General features: G+C 42.4%; 1 protein-coding gene across 13 annotated transcripts in view; it reads right to left on the reverse strand.

Moving 5' to 3' along the window:
• Window positions 1–16,766, reverse strand: part of SLC4A10 (solute carrier family 4 member 10) — a 1,044,586-nt gene that overhangs the window by 254,332 nt on the left and 773,488 nt on the right. For all 13 annotated transcript variants that reach the window (XM_069224249.1, XM_069224250.1, XM_069224244.1 and 10 more), the window contains exon 15: window positions 8,025–8,130. In XM_069224249.1, coding sequence (XP_069080350.1) covers window positions 8,025–8,130 — 106 coding nt within the window. The remainder of the gene's footprint in view (window positions 1–8,024; window positions 8,131–16,766) is intronic.

Consider the following 16,766-nt stretch of genomic DNA (forward strand, 5'->3'; position numbering starts at 1 on the left):
GCGATTGCAGAACAACATCTACTGGCTCCCAACTAAATGACTTTAATGTGGCTTCCTCCTTTATTGTCTTTTCAGATTGATTACTCTACCTATTTCCATTGCACTATGAAACAACCAAAGGGTTACATGCCCAGAATGAAGAAACTCCAAAATAAATGTATAGACAAAATAGGAACAACCACATGTGAGCACTAACTGAAAAGAAATATTTCTAAATAAGATATTTATAAAGTCAATAGTCTAAACCTTCTGTTGTATTAGGCGTGCTGAACTAATGCTTGGTTGGTTTAAAGAGACCTCTTCAGATATATTGTTATGGAATCCCATATTATGTCTATGAAACATAGAACCGAATTTAAGAAAAGTGGCGCTGCATCCAATGCAGCACCACTTTTCTTGCATCTCTTTGTGCCCTGCTACTGTCACCATGTGTGCGCCGTATTTTATGTAAGGCACACCATGGTGCAGGAGAGGGAAATAGCCTCAACATTTTTGACGCTATTGATGTACTGTGCAGGATTAGGGCCAAAAGTTTGGGTCTAATCCTGCAGTACATGGGGTCCCATTGAAAACAATGGTATGCCCCCTTTTGACGCAGTACCCTCATAGTGGCGACAGGCTGCTGCCTTTCTCAGGATTTAAGTAGCAGGAGCGCAATGGTGGCAGCATACTGATTAGTGATCAGTAGGAGTGAACAAGCTTTTTTTCACCTGTGTCAGTGGATTGAGGTCTACAGGCTCACTCATGAAAAGCTCTGCTGCGGTGTGCTTAACTCGCCCTTTGCCTACTGCAAGTAAGCATGTCATGCTGTGCATGTTTGTCTCATCTGCATAGGCTGGGTGTATGTGTGCCTATGAATGCTATAGTAGGTGGAACATTCTGGGTTCCATTTTGGGAGACCCAAGGCTGACTGGAGGATGAAGAGATAGAGGAATACTGTGAGACTGGTTTGCGGCTTGCACACCTATAGACTGGGTTGGACACATACACGCACACAGCAGGACAAACCCAGGCTCTTTAGTACATTTCAAAGGTTTCTTTATGATTCAGACAGAGGTCACTGGAAAAAGGCCTGGACACACCTCAGGAAAGAGATGGGGCTGATAAGAGAATCTTAAAAAGTAGTGCTGGGGCACTAGGGTAACCTTTTGGTACATATACCACAGTGACTGACATCCAGGTGTGAACCACCAGTCACCCCCATGGCCTATTTTGTGAGGCTATAAGATTTTCAGACACTTCTACTGTAACAGAGTGCTTTCTGGAGGAAGGGCTGTGAAGAGGAGGGGGCACTTCAAAAGGAAGCAGTCCCCCAAAACAAACTTCAAAGACTAAGACCCTAAATCACATTTGGTGTCTGGAAATGGACTATAAGAAGAGGAGCTTGAGGCCCGCAAAATTGTCATCTACCAAGCAACCAGATGGGTTGCGCAAGGAGGAAAAGTACTGCAAGACTTCTGCCTGTGACTTGGACTGGGCGTTTAGGCCTGCCAGTCTCACAGCTGGTTGAGGGGATATCACCTGGGGGAATTCCAAGACCACCTGCCCCTGGAGCACCAGTGCCTGCCAGCTTACCAAGGCCAGTATGCCCTGTGAGAAACAAAAGATTGCTTGAGGATGCAAGAGCCAGTGAGGGATCCTGATGTGTGGATCCCTGTAGTGATGTGTGAGAGGAAGAGTGCCGTGCCAGCTGGAATGTTGCCTGTGTGTATAGGGAAAGTTGTTGACCGCATATGCGAGAGGGGCAGGTGAAGTTAACCATGCCGATCAGATCATTGCCTGTGTGTGGTATGTACGTTGGTGACCACAGATACCAGAGGAGGCTGATGTGAAGTTAGCTATGTTTATCCGCCCATTGCCCTTGTATGGCTGGAGAGTCGGTGACCCTGTATGCCAGAGGAAGCCGCTGTGAAGAAGAACTTGCTGCCTTGCCAAATGCAGAGTAGGAGTGGAAACTCTTTACGCTATGGGGGACTGCCACAAAAGACAAGGATCATAGCCAGTTGATGCCATTGTTTAGAGGAGAGGCCAACACGTTGACCCATGCTGGCCCAAACCCTGACTTAGGGTCAGAACTATAAACCATGGAAAGCCACTTTCCCCTCCACATGCAGGAAGGATCAATGGAAACTTACTGTCATACCTGAGGAGCGCCGAGAATACCCAGTCATTTCCATGCAGACCAGTGTTACTCACCCAAGGCAGCCAAAGTAGCCTCCATGCCTGCAAAATGATCTTGGAGACTTTGGTTGTCCAACTCTTGCTGGTATGGGTAAGACTGGGGCCTAACCTGAATATCACCTATAATGAATGGGGAATATTCACTTCCACTAATGAGATGGAAATGGGACTCAGGGGCCTGCCTATTGAACACTAAAGCCCTAACCTTAGAGGGCTGTGTGCATTGCTTTTGTATGCCATATTTCACTTTGTGTTCATATATAAAGGCTACTTTTCTCATAAAAGACAGTATTTATTGCTGCTAACGTACTTTGGGCCATATTTATACTTTTTGACGCAAAACGGCGCTAACGCAGTTTTGCGTCAAAAAAATTAGCGCCGGCTAACGCCATTCTGAAGCGCCATGCGGGCGCCGTATTTATTCAATAACGTTAGCCGGCGTTAGCCGCCGGCGCTGCCTGGTGTGCGTGAAAAAAAACGACGTACACCAGGCAGCGCCGGCGTAGGGGGATATGGAGGTTGGGCGCCAAAAAATGGGGCAAGTCAGCCTGAGGCAAATTTTTCGCCTCAACCCAATTTGCGCCATTTTTTTCGACTCCCAACCCCCATAGAAATGACTCCTGTCTTAGCAAAGACAGGAGTCATGCCCCCTTGCCCAATGGCCATGCCCAGGGGACTTCTGTCCCCTGGGCATGGTCATTGGGCATAGTGGCATGTAGGGGGGCACAAATCAGGCCCCCCTATGCCACAATTTTTTTTTAAAAAAAACACTTACCTGAACTTACCTTCATGTCCCTGGGATGGGTTCCTCCATCCTTAGGCGTCCTCCTGGGGTGGGCAAGGGTGACAGGGGGGGTCCCTGGGGGCATGGGAGGGCACCTCTGGGCTCCTTCCGATCCCACAGGTCCCTTAACGCCTGCCCTGACCAGGCGCTAAAAAACGGCACAAAAGCGGCCGTACGTCATTTTTTTTGACCCGCCCACTCCCGGGCGTGAATTTTGCCCGGGAGTGTAAATACGGTGCACATGCCTCGGAGTCAGTTTTTTAGACGGGAACGCCTACCTTGCATATCATTAACGCAAAGTAGGTGTCCACGCTAAAAAATTACGCAAACTCCATGGACTTTGGCGCTAGACGCGTCTAACGCCAAAGTATAAATATGGAGTTAGTTTTGCATCGGAATTGCGTAAAAAAAATACAACGCAATTCCGGCGCAAACGGAGTATAAATATGCCCCTTTGTGTTGTAAGCTTGTTTTTTCCCCACCCTCTGTATCCACCTCCTCCCTGAGAAGTCTTGAACTGCTTGATCCACACTACCACTGAGGGTCAAGTGCTGATGGAGTGCTTGACCCAGTTGCTCAGGATGCAGGGTAGATAAAGCCTTGGATCATCAGGATTAAAGGTCCTTAACCTCCACAGTTAGGCTCAGCAGCTTCTGCTTGCCTTGTGGCCTTCTGAATAGCAAGCAATCTATACTGTTCAACGTACTGAGATGATGCTTTGCTGTGCGTGTAAATCAAATCAGTACATGTAGATCTTTCACCAACTGGACCTATTTTCATATAGCGTAAAATATTTTGAAAGATGGAGACTTATTTAGTGCTTTATTACATAGAAACGTCTTCCTTGTACAACTTGTGCTGTATTTATCTATTTAATACAGAGTTTTATTGAGTCCAGCACATTACAATGCTCAACAGTACAGTGAAAAATAAAGAGAACTGGATTCAAAAGCAGTTTTGTGACAGATATGAGGAGAGTACCCCATCTGTCAGTTTTCATGCAAGAAAATAAGGTAGAATGAACAGGGCTAGCAGAGAGTAGGGCTACACTTGGTTTCCCACTGCTGCATAGTATGCAGATGTAAACGTAACCACTACGAACCAGATTATTTAAATGTATGTGTAAAATTACATAGGCCCATGCAAAGTACGAAGGCCTTCAGGTCATTCATAAAGGGGATTTTAGATGCATGATGAAACAAATCTATGTAAACATCCAATTATAACCCAGTCAAACACTTACTACCCATGAGAAATTGAAGAAATTTCACATTGTTGTGACCAAGTAATATGAAACCACTGCTCAAATATGGGTGTGGCAAGTCAGTAAATAAGGGGTGGCCCAAGGAAAACAAGGTAAGCAAGGCAAAACAATGCTGAGTAAAACATATTGCCACCTTCAAGTTATACACAGTGCCAGCTTTCCTAAATCAACATTCAAGATCATCTAGTAATATCAGGTAAAACTTAATGCTCCTTAGCTGCCCTCCTTACTGACACCCACTCATCACACTCCTGGAACATTTCTGCTGTCACTACCACTCCCAGCCCAACCTACCCCTATTCTTTCAATGCAATATAAAGCACCACCACTTTGACCCATCACCCTCCCTGGATATTCATCACTAGTTATATTCCCTCCTATTCCTCCTGGAATCAGCCCAGGATACTCCCATGCTACACCAACTGCTCTCGCCTAGAACTAGAAAGTATTACTTTACTCCGCTACACAAGCTTGCCTGGCAAAAGTCATCCAACTTTCCATAACCCTATCAAGCTCTCTCATAATACCACATGAACATCTCTAGGTCTTCTGCCGTGATATCCTTTCAGGCCAGTCACACATTGTTCTCACTACCACCATTACAAACTCTCAAACATATTATTATCAGAAAAAAATATATTACGCTTCTGAAACCTCAGTTTTACACTTAGTAGGAAAAGGTGGTGGTTTTCAGCAATTGCTCACAATGGCTATATTAAGAGCATTTGAATTGCATAGAGTGTTGCCCACAGAATTGGAAATTAAGGAACATGGATACTCCCTGAGGTTAAAGGGTATTCTATGGAAGAAAACCAGGTCTCTAGAGATATATTTAGGCTCATTGTGCTTGCCACCATAATGTTTAGGTTAGGAAAGAGTGGTTGCTCATACGAATTCCATTAATAGCATATCAGCTACAAATGTATCAGCTTACAAGCACACACGTTGCAAGAAATTGGGTTCCTGGGTGAGGGTGTGAAAGCATACTCAAGCAGCAACCACAATCCTTGTCAGAGTAAAGTCACAAGCAAAACCAAGTCAACTTGTTTTCAACCCTCTCGTTGCTTGGCACAGAGAAGTCAGGCTTAACTTAGAGGCAATGTGTAAAGTATTTATGTAGCACTTCAAACTGTAATGAAGTGTAAAATCAATTAAAAAAAATCCCACAACATTTTGGAAAAATTGAACACATTTTATTAAATAAAGCAAGACCAAAATGACAAAAATCCAATCAGTAGGACGGGAATGCCGTTATCTGGTTGTGTGAGACTGGGAAAGAGTCCCAAATTCAGTCCAACTGTGATGGAAAACAGGTCAGATGCAGAGTCCAGATTAGTCCAGATGAAAGTTACTTTCTCAGTCCAGTGCAAAGACTCCCATTCACAGTAGAGGGGGCCGGGAGGAGCAGGGACGTTTTGCGGACAGTGGTCAATGTAGCGTGAGAGCAGGCCTGGTGTTCAGACAGTTGTCGCTGTAGCGCAAAGATCCCACTGTCGTCATGAACATTTGGGCCGGAGCTTTCCAGTGGCACTTCATGGGAGTGGTCGATGCTGCAGCACTATGAGTCAGAATGATGGAACTTTGCATTGGCGCAGTACCAGCGACAAGGTTTTGGTGCCAACGGGCCAGTTTGTGGTTGTGAAGAGTTCACAAACTTTAATTTAGAACCACTGAGGGGCAACACTTGGTGGTCATGGGCTGGATCTGGGAGTTGGTTCAGGTGGTGGTTGTGAGCCTGAGGCTCTAAACAGTAGGCCAGCAGACTAACACTTGGCATCACTCTGGAATTCCTGAGTTCAGTTGTATGTCCAGTCACTCTAACTCAGGCAGGAGGGCAGCAGGGCAGCAATCTAGCAAGGCAGCACTCCAGCAAGGAAGTATTTCTGCAGGGCAGCAGTCCAGCAGAGTGGCAGTCCTTTCAGCAGCACAGCAGTCCTTCTTCCAGGCAGTCTCCATAATTCCAGAAGTGTACTGAAGAGTTGGTGTTTGAGGTCCACAATTTATACCAGTGCTCCTTTGAAGTGGGAGAAGCTTCTTAAGGTTTCCCTTTGAAGTACACAGGTTTGCTGCCCCCCTTACCCTGACTCCAGACTAAATACAGAGGGTATGCGATCCTTTGTGTGATGGAAGGACACAACCTAGTCAGGTGTAAGTATGGCTGGGCCGAGGTCTTCCCTGCCATCATGCCAGTGATAGCAAATTGAGGCACACCTAAGCTCTCTATTGTGTGTGGCTGTCTAGGAGAACTGCACAAAGCCCAGCTGCCAAATACAACCAGTCATGTGACCCAGAGACAGGCTACAGGCACTGCATGGATAAGGCAGGAGAATGCTAACTTTCTAAAAGTGGCATTTTCAAAACTGTAATTTAAAATCTGACTTCAACATATAAAAGGATTTTTAATCACACTTCCAAAGGCCTTGCAATAGTTTAAAAATGTATGTTACCCGAGTTTTTCACTATCAGGACATGTAGAACTTAAAAGATCATGTCCTGTATTTTTAATACAGTGCACCCTGCCATCTGGACTGTCCAGAATCTACCTTAGGGCTGACTTATATGTATTAAAAAGGAGGAAGTTTGGGCCTGGCCAAAGGTTTATCTTGCCAGGTTGAAGTAGCATTGTAAAACTGCACACACAGTCTGCAATGGCAAGCCTAAGACATGTTTGAAAGGGCTACTCAAGTCTTTGCCACAGTTAGAGCTGCAGGGCCACTAGTAGCATTTACAGGCCCTTAGTACAGATAGTACCACCTTGCCAGGGACTTAAAAGTAAATGAAATATGCCAATTGAGGATGGGCTAATGAACCATGTTTTAAAGAGTGAGCACAAGGTCTTTAGCACTGGTTAGCAGTACTAAAACGCACAGAGTCCTACAGCCAGCTAAAAATGAGATCAGAAAAAATGGAGAAGAAGGCTGACAGATCTAACATTATGCAGCTCTCTTAGGTAATGAGATGCTGCAGTACTCACTTACAGGCCCAGCCTTTATACAGATTGCATGCAAAGCACACACCTTTTCCATCAGAAGCATACCATCCAAACCCCCAACTCCAGAGAGGAATCAGGGATCAAATTTAAAGACACAATGCATACACTGATCTAAATGGCACAACAGAATGAGTTGTAATAGCTGCTGCAGACAGGCCAGGGCACCAACATTATCTGGGCCTGGGGACATGCTTATGCTGCACCAATGATGGCAATGCCCTTGATAACTCCTACATTTTTTGCACCTCTTCTCTTTGATTAGTAGGTATCATGTCCATTTCTAAATTTAAGGTGCTGCTGTAATACATATTTCATTGTATTATTTGTGACAATGGTTCCTGTCCCAAAATGCAAACTCCCATCCTATTTAAATGATGTATCTTAATCACCCCTCTTTCCCCCACACCCTGTGCTATGCAAGATGTAGTATCCTGGAAAAACAGTTGCAATAGGGATCTCAAAACATTCTGCTTTCTTAAATTTGGTTACATTTTTAATTGAAATAAGTGAATGGTATTTATCTATAGACAAAGCTCTGGGTGACCAAATCAGATCACTGCCGTAGAGTCAGATGCCATCAGCCATTTATATTGCTTCTTTTGAAGTAAAGTCTTAAAATGAATAATTAATGAAAGATTCAGCATATTCATCCTGTGACGATGCTTACGTATCACGAATAATAATTCAAACACAGTAATTTATTTTTACTCAATCGTTCAAAACTATATACAGATTTAAGTTTAGGTATCAAGGCATAAATATGTTGTAAATTAATTACTAATTGATTGAAGTAATGTACTTACTGACACAGTTAAGTTCTCCCATTGAATGTCAGATACTGTGATATTCTGTTCTTGCCAGTCCTTCAAGGTCTGATTGCTTGGGTTACCTGGCTCCACACAGCTGCATCTAAGAATAAAATAGGTGTGTTTACATCATTCATCAGTTGCATTCACCTCCTAAAAGTCTCTCTTTAAATATAATAATTCGATCATGCCACTATTGTGGCTGAATTTACTTTAGAAGTTTTGATATGTTACTTTCTTTTTTATAGTTTCTTATTATTGACCATTTGCATTTCTATGTAAACCAAGCACTAAACTAAAGTCTTCTTCACCAGTTATTGTCATACTTACTAAACATACTCTGTGTTGATTAGCAGTACAAGTATCAAGAATACCCAAAGTTTAGCGCTCATTATTTGGCCAAAGTAAATGCTTGCTCATTTTATGTGGGTTATGTGAATTAAAGTGGTTCAAACGCTTTCCTGAATGTGTAAGTTAAGAAAGATAGGGAGGGGGAATATGGTTGATGCCTTAAGAAGAAATTTTCTAATTGGCTCGTGGTAATCGTGCAGAGAAAATAAAGCAGGCTGCACGGAAAATTGTAGTTGTTCTGAGGAGTCTGGAGCCAGTTGAGGTTCTGAGAGCATCTCAAAGAGCTAGAGAAAAGACACTGATCTCAGAGTTAGACTCACTATGTAATGGCCTTACTTAGGGCCCTGTTTTGAGTTTAGTGGGTGGGAAAGCCTGTCTGCCAAACTCCTGATAGGGTGGCAGCCGCCTAGGCGGTGACCTCTTCACCGGTGTCATTAAGAGTTTCCCTCTAGGTCAGCAGGCAGAAACCTGAGTTTGTGCACGCTGGCATAGCGGTAAGCAAGCTACAGCATTGTCTCCGGCTCGTAATCAAGTATGCGGCAATGCTGTAGCCTGCAGGGTGCACCAGTTCCCTTGCAATGTTCACTGTCTGCAAAGCAGTAAACATTGCGATAGTGCTGGCCAGTGGGGCCCCTGCATGGGCTGTGTTGGTGCCCCCTGGACCCATTGTCCACCAGCCTTTTCATGGTAGTGCTACCGCCATGAAAAGGCTGGTGGAACACGAGCTTATAATCCCTCGCAGATTAGGACCGCCACCAACCTCCTGGAGACCCGACGGCCAGGGTTGTAATGTTGTGGTCGGACCGCCACTGCAAGTCTGGTGTTCTAGTGACCGCCAGACTCAGAATAAGGCCTTTAGAGTTCAGTGAATGGAAAATTTCACAGATATCAAATTACAAGTGCCCTAGGTTATAATGAAAATATAATACATGGGGCAGAGCTTCGGGACTATCCCTGCCGCCAAAGTCCAAATAGGTTTTACAGTCCCATGGTCTGGTCCTTTCTCTGTTATTTGAAGGAGGGCACTCATGTATCACATCAATGTTTCAGCAGATGTCCAGTCACAGACAATCTGAAATAGTTGAGAGAATGACTTCACTGTAAATATAGAGACTGAAGTGCACAATGCATAAAGTTTGCCTTTGAATACTAGGCAGATGAGTCAGCAAAGCAGCCACCAAGATAAAAAGATATATCTCCACAGTTGGTGTATGCTCAAAGTATTCAGTTACTTTTACTAACAGAGAGTGACTGCTTACAGTTTTTTTTAAGTTAAACTTGCACGCTTTCCTAAAGAAATTACGGGACAGATGTGCAAAGAACTGGTTCGCAAAACAGTAACTGGCTTGGCAAAGAGTTGAGATGTAATCCAATGATCTTTTTCCACTGTGTCGGATGTACTAAACTGGCACTTGGCAACACGACCTTTCACGAGAATTGTGGCTGAAAATATGCCTAATATAAAGGAAGACAGATCACAATCCCTCTGTTCCAACGATGAAACAGCATAATTGAAACTTCTATCATAAGAGGGACAGGACTGCAAATTAAAAAACAAATGTTAAAATACAAAGTGACATTGGGGGCAGCACGCATATTTCCCCTGGATTGCTGTTTACTACCTCTGATACTGCAGGTTTGTTTACTTTGAGGAAGCTGTCTATCACCAACTGTACCCCCTTTATAAATGGATACCACTGCTTTTCAGAAAATGAAGTTCCTTGAATGGCTTGTGGCCTCAGATACAGCCGCAAGCTATTGAGAAACAGCCTTAAAAGTGATAAAAAAGAAGGAAACTTCCCTATCCTACCCATTTTCCTAGTGATTCAGAAGCCATTTGAGATTCTAATATCGAAATGCGGACCTGCTCCTGTCTTCCTTTCAATGCAGGTGGCAGACTGGGAATCCTCTTCAAGAGGAGGACATGCATCTCACAGGAGTTGGGTTCAAATTGTGACTGCATACACCTGCAGGAGTCCCTTTAGCCGTAAGAGGAAGGTGGCCTTATTGACTGATATTGTTGTTATTGTGGTCTAGCCTCACATCACCATCTTGAGTTTCCTGAGTTTCACCCAGTTAACTTGAGAGTGTTAAAATGCTGACTGGAGCATGTGGGTATTCAATTGAATTACTAAAGTACTTTGGCACCAGGGCACCAGTGGCACACAAACTCAATTGTCACAAATGAAGCCAGTACCAGCTGACCGTGCTGAGACCCCAGGAAAGGGCTCTCAAAATAAGTTAAAATAAGCGTGAGACCAAACATATGCCCATTTTAAACCCTCAAATCACCTGCACTGCATCTTTAAATACTGTTTAATCACACAAGTACTTCAAAATACTCTTAGGCGAGGCAAAGACCAAAATACTGTTTCAAAAATATTGTGATGTAAAAATATTGTGTCAAAAATATAATCATGTTAAAATATTGTGGGACAGATTATAGAAAGTAAGAATATTTTTTTTAGGTATATGATATATGTTTTAAATATAATTTTATATAATCTCAATTAAGTGATCACTTTAATGTAGTTGTATTAAAATAATTTGTATTAATGTATTATATGTTAGATATATGTTAGATATAATATTATTTTAGATGTGAGTTTTAATCTTATACTTGTTTTATATTGTTCTAAGTTTAATTTGTTTATATTTAAGTAGTAATCTTTGAGTTAATAGCAGATATTTGGGTTTTTAAAGAATTGGGTGGGGCGTTTACCACCCAGTTCCAGAAACCCAGGTCATCCTACAAACCTCCACTATGCCACCACTCTTCTTCAAGCCTTGATCCTTGGACTTCCCACCACCTTCTGCTGGGATGCCACACCACACAACACGCAAGGAGCTTTCACCTGCCTCTTCTGCCACTTCACCTGCACCACTACTCCAGTAATTCCAACCAAGGACATACCACAATACCCACCTTCAGTCCCACAATCACTCAGACATGTATCAACAAACACACCTGCATGCTTCACACACCAATATAATGCCTGCTCATTACTTAGCAAGCATGCCACGGGGATCTGGGACCTGCTGGACTTGCCACAATGAACCTCCTCTTCCTCACTGAAACATGTCCGACCACAACCTCAATGTCAGACATCGCTACCGCCATTCCCACCAAATACTAAATCACAAGCAAGACAACCTAAACAGTCCCGTAGGGGAAATGACCATCATGTACAAAGGCACCTTCATCTGCACTACTTCTGCCAAAGCCAGAACAAATGACACAGAACACCTCAACTTCAAATTTACAAATCACAGCAAACTTCACCCGAGGTTGAACATTAGTCTACTGCCCCCAGATCTTCAAGCCAAATTTGCAAACAACATTATAGGCTTTATTGCTTGCCTAGTCCACCACTCCAGCACTTTCATCCATGTAGAAGACCTCAATTTCTGTTTAGAAGACTGGGCCAATTCAAACTCAGCCAACCTTCTTGACAACCTCGAAAACCTAGGACTAGTCCAACATGCCACAGAGCCCACCCACGTCACTAGACACATCAAGAGCAACACACAAAGACACAAAGACCCATTGCCTGGACAGACCATGCCATAGTCAATTTCACAATCAGCATCCATCATAACAGAAGAACCCCCACGGAGGGCCCAGCATGCCAACACTGGAAAAACCTGACAGTGGTGGATTGGGTGAGAACAAACTGGAGCCCACTGGCCTCCAGGCACCTGACTTTGAAAACGTCAAAAAGAGAATCACCAACTGTGCCGACACCCTGGCCCCCATGAAAAGAAGCCATATAACAACAATTAGCAACAATTAGAACACAAGTTATCTGGTACACAGAAGACTTCAGAAAGACCAAACAACACTGCAAACAACAGGAACAGAAATGGATAACCAACAAAGGGGAATCAGAGAAAGACATGTTTAAAGCTGTCCAGGGAAGTTACCAACAGTAATCTGAGAAACTAAGAGGAAGGTCCTATTTAGATGAATTAACACCAGCTTCAACGGCTGCAAAGTAATCTTCACAATCCTCAGGTACTTCACCACACCCACAGCTGCGCTGGCAACACCAGCCCATTACAAGATCTGTGTAACGACCTCTTGAACTACTTTTGCAGCAAAATCACAACCTTAAACAGTAATCTCACCTCTCAGCGGGCCCCCTGACCCTCCCCTTTCACAAAGGCGTGATCCCTATTAGTGAGGTACTCATCCATATCCTCAACACCTCAATCAGCACAGCCACATTTCCAGAACCACTAAAACACATAGCCGACAACTCTCTGCTTAAGAAACCCTTGGCTGTTCCGACCAAACTCACCAATTATCAACTAATAGCCCTCCTTCCCTACCCAGCCAAAGTCTTGGAAAAAGCCATTACAAAGCACCTCTCTGACCACTACACCAAAGACCAGCTTCTTGATGGCACACATCAGGATTTAGGCCCAACCACAGCACGAAAACACCTTTATAGCAGCAACAGATGGCATCTGAATAATCCTCAATTGGGGAAACTGCATCCTTCATCCTGGTAGACCTTATAGCAGCCTTTAACACCACCTCCCATCCTAATCTAGTGACTGCAAGAAGCAGGCATTCAGGGACAGGCGCTGAAATAGATCTGCTCCTTCCTCACAACTCAAACCATTAACATGACCCCTACTCCTCTGAAGTACGAGATTTCACCTGTGGAGTCCCGCAAGGCTCCTCACTAAGTCTGAGGCTCTTCACCATCTATGTGACTCTGACCAATGTGATACCAGCCCACAACATAAAGATCCTCAGTTATGCTGGCCACATGCTACTGTCCCTCTAGGACAAAACACTCAACACGGCAACAAGTTCATTACGTGAATGACTGAAATGGCCACCAGATTAAATCCAATAGTCTGTTTCTGAACTAAGACAAGAATGAAGTGGTGGCTATCAGGAAAGACACCTTGCCATGGGACTCCATCTGGTGGCCCACAGACCCTGTACTCACACCACGTCTTACTCACAAGCAGGAAACCTCAGAATCATCATAGGCACCAAACTGAACATGACCATCCAAGTCAACACAGTGGTCTCGTCTTGGTTCAACACCCTAAGCTTGCTGAAGAAAATCTTCAAGAGGCTACCAGGCAATACCAGGGAGACCAGCAGACAAGACTATGGGAACACCCAGTATGCAGGGATAACCAAAGAAGCGCACAAGAAGACTGCAGACAATCCAACAGGCAACAGCCAGACTAGTCCTCAACCTCCCATGCCGAGTCCACATCAAACCACTGCCTATGGGGCTCTTCTGGCTCCAGAAACAAAAGCATGCATGCTTCAAACTCATCAGCCACACTTACAAAGCACTCCACAACACAGGGCCAGCCTACCTGAACAGCTGCATTCACTTCAACCAACCTTCCAGATACTTCCGTTCAGCTGTTTTGCATTAGCACACACCCCAGAGCATGGGGCAGCGCCTTCTGATACCTGGCACCTAAAGACTGGAACAACTTATCAGAGCCTCCTCACTTTTCTTGAGTTTCACAAGAAGCTGAAAACCTGGCTTTTGGAAAAAACCCTTCAGGACTGATTGGACACACCTGCTATGGAGCATCTGGATACCCTCACAGGTGATTAGCACACTATAAAAACATTGTTAACATAATGTTAATATAATATAAATTAAATATTTGATTGGTAATTACTTGTGTAACTTATTTAATTGATTATTTAGATTTCTTTTAGTACAGTTTTTCATTTTTAAAGTGTATTTAAAATGTTGAACAAAATAATTAGTATTTTTTAATTTAGCAGAATTTTTTTTTAATATTTTTCATTTTTTAATGTTAATTCAGCAACTAATTATTGGTTTCCTTGCTATTGAATTTAAACATATAAGGTGCTTTTAATGTGTAATTCAAATCTTCTACAGTTTAATTACTAATTTGTAATTTAGTAGTGGGTTGTTATGTTTCTAGGGGAACTTATTGACAATCTAAATTATTGTTTTTTACTTGTAATGATTTTTAGGCTAATAAAAAAAAAATTATAATTACTTATGTTAGTTAATTCATTATTTTTTTTGTCAATTGTATTTTTTGAACACTTAATTTGTTGATGAGTGTATTTAATATTAACATATTTAAAATGAATATTATATTTAGTATTTGTTTTAATATCATTTGTTTCATTTAATTAATAATGTAATGCTTATAATGTGCTATTTGTAATGTGCATGTGTGTTTGAGTATTAGGGAGGTAAGTGTAATTATTTTTAAATTGATTTTTCTTGCTTTATATGTGTGAAATTATTCTCATATTATAAATTTTGTCAATTACATTTAATTTTATTTGTTCATATTGCATGTATTTTTCATTTGAAATATGTTAATAGTTTTATGTTTTTTGTACATAAATGCTTTTTTACCCTTTTTTACAATAGTTGGTTCATCAATATTTTTAACACATATTTTGATATTTTAGTAGGGAATATTTTTGACATGATATTCTTTTGTCTCAATATTGTTCTTGCTTAAAACAGGTTCTTATTCATGTGAAGGGAGTGTGCAGCATGCAGCTCAGCTGTTAATTCTGCCTGGCCATTTTCTGTTCTTTTGTGTTGTTTAAAACACATTTGAATCACATGAAATCAAGCATAGGTAATGAATATTGGTACGTGTCTGGAGTTAGAAGGCAAGTACCTAATGAGAATCAACATGAAGTCTGAAGTGGTAAAAGCAATGAGAAATTATAAAAAACATTTTTTGCCTTACTACAGAAAAGGAACTATCTATGCGAGTAAGTCAAGTGACATGAGATCAAATGACATGAGATCTCTGGCATCACACATTTGTAAAGTCACAGAACAGTGAGATGACATACTATTCTTATTAAATTTTCTTGGTGGCACTAAAACATAAGAGAGCATTGAAATGCTGGGGGCTCCATTGAAAACAATGGAGTGCTGCGGGCTTTTACTGGCCGGTAAAAGCCCGCAGCGCCAACATTCTAATGTTCGCTTTGTTCACAGCAGCAGCTGTGAACAAAGCCTCACGGAGCCCGAGGGGATTGTAATCCCCTCGGGCTCCGTGAATTTTTTTTTTTTAATAGACCATTCTGCCCTGAGTGGCAGAATGTTCTAATAGCCTTAGAACCCGCCGTAGCGGGCTCTACCGGCTATTAAAGTCCCTCTCCCTTGTTAACGCGGGGAGCGGGCCTTTAATAGCCGGTAGAGCCCGCTACGGCGGGTTCTAAGGCTATAATGGTTGTATATAACACCAAAGAGACGATGAAACTATATCCTTCAAAGCAATAAATAGGTTCATTGAAGTTTGAAAAGTGTTTAGGAAAGCTTCTATTTATTATTGCATTACAACTCCCCTATGTTTATCCATTGAGCAAATCATCAATCAGCCTATATCTTCTCAAATATCTGTTGTCTGATTGACAATCAGACTTTACCCCCTTTCATAGATGCTTATCTATCTAAACAAGGACAAATCTCAAGACCTACAGTCTAGCCATATTCGCTTTGGATCCATACCCACTTTGGGTCTCCAATGACATCCTGTTCTCTGCCACTGTCATCCTGGTCAGATCCATCATCAATGGTTACCCAACCTGAGACATCTCTCCCAAGGACTTTAACAGCTTCTAAGTCAAACCATGAAAAAACAAAATCTGAATCAAGTAGACCTGGGTAGCTACTAATCAAACTCCAATAGACCATTTACCCAACCTACATTTCACTCAGAGGGGTCAAGGCAATGATTTCCTGTGTACTGTTTCACCTGTACTACACCTATGAGTGCTACAATGGAGCTACCCTCTACTAATTTCAAAGACTATAGAGAATTCAGAATTCATTATCCAGACAAATACAACACGTACACCCATGTAACCACATACTTTTGGACTGATATGCTCTTCACTGGTAACCCACATTGAGATGCTCCTTTCTAAAACAATTTGGCGTCCATGATGGCTGTCTCACTCTACAGAAAAAACATACATTGTTAGTACAGCCTTCTCTGTTCAGAAAAGCTTTGCAACTTTCAACTGGAGAATCTAAGAAAGAAACGAGGTCTTCTTGAATTAGGAAAGGCAGTAGAGAACTGACTTCCAAAACCAATTAACCCTATACCCAGCTGAACCAGTACCAATACCTAACCTTCTTAAATGAATCATTAGTCACCCACATAAAGATGGTATGCAATGGCACATGCAGCTGAATACAAACTCGAAAGGGGAGATAGGCCATTAAGACCTATTCTTCTGTCCTCCCTATCAATTGCTAAATACTCAATAAAGAAGAATAGACGTTACATATCTGTCAATACAGATTTGGGACAGATATGCCACTGGGAATTGCAAGGGCTTCACCCATACGATTGTGGCATGCTTCATCATCAGAAATTCTCACACTT

This window comes from Pleurodeles waltl, chromosome 3_1 (genome assembly GCF_031143425.1).
Source record: "Pleurodeles waltl isolate 20211129_DDA chromosome 3_1, aPleWal1.hap1.20221129, whole genome shotgun sequence".
NCBI lineage: Eukaryota > Metazoa > Chordata > Amphibia > Caudata > Salamandridae > Pleurodeles > Pleurodeles waltl.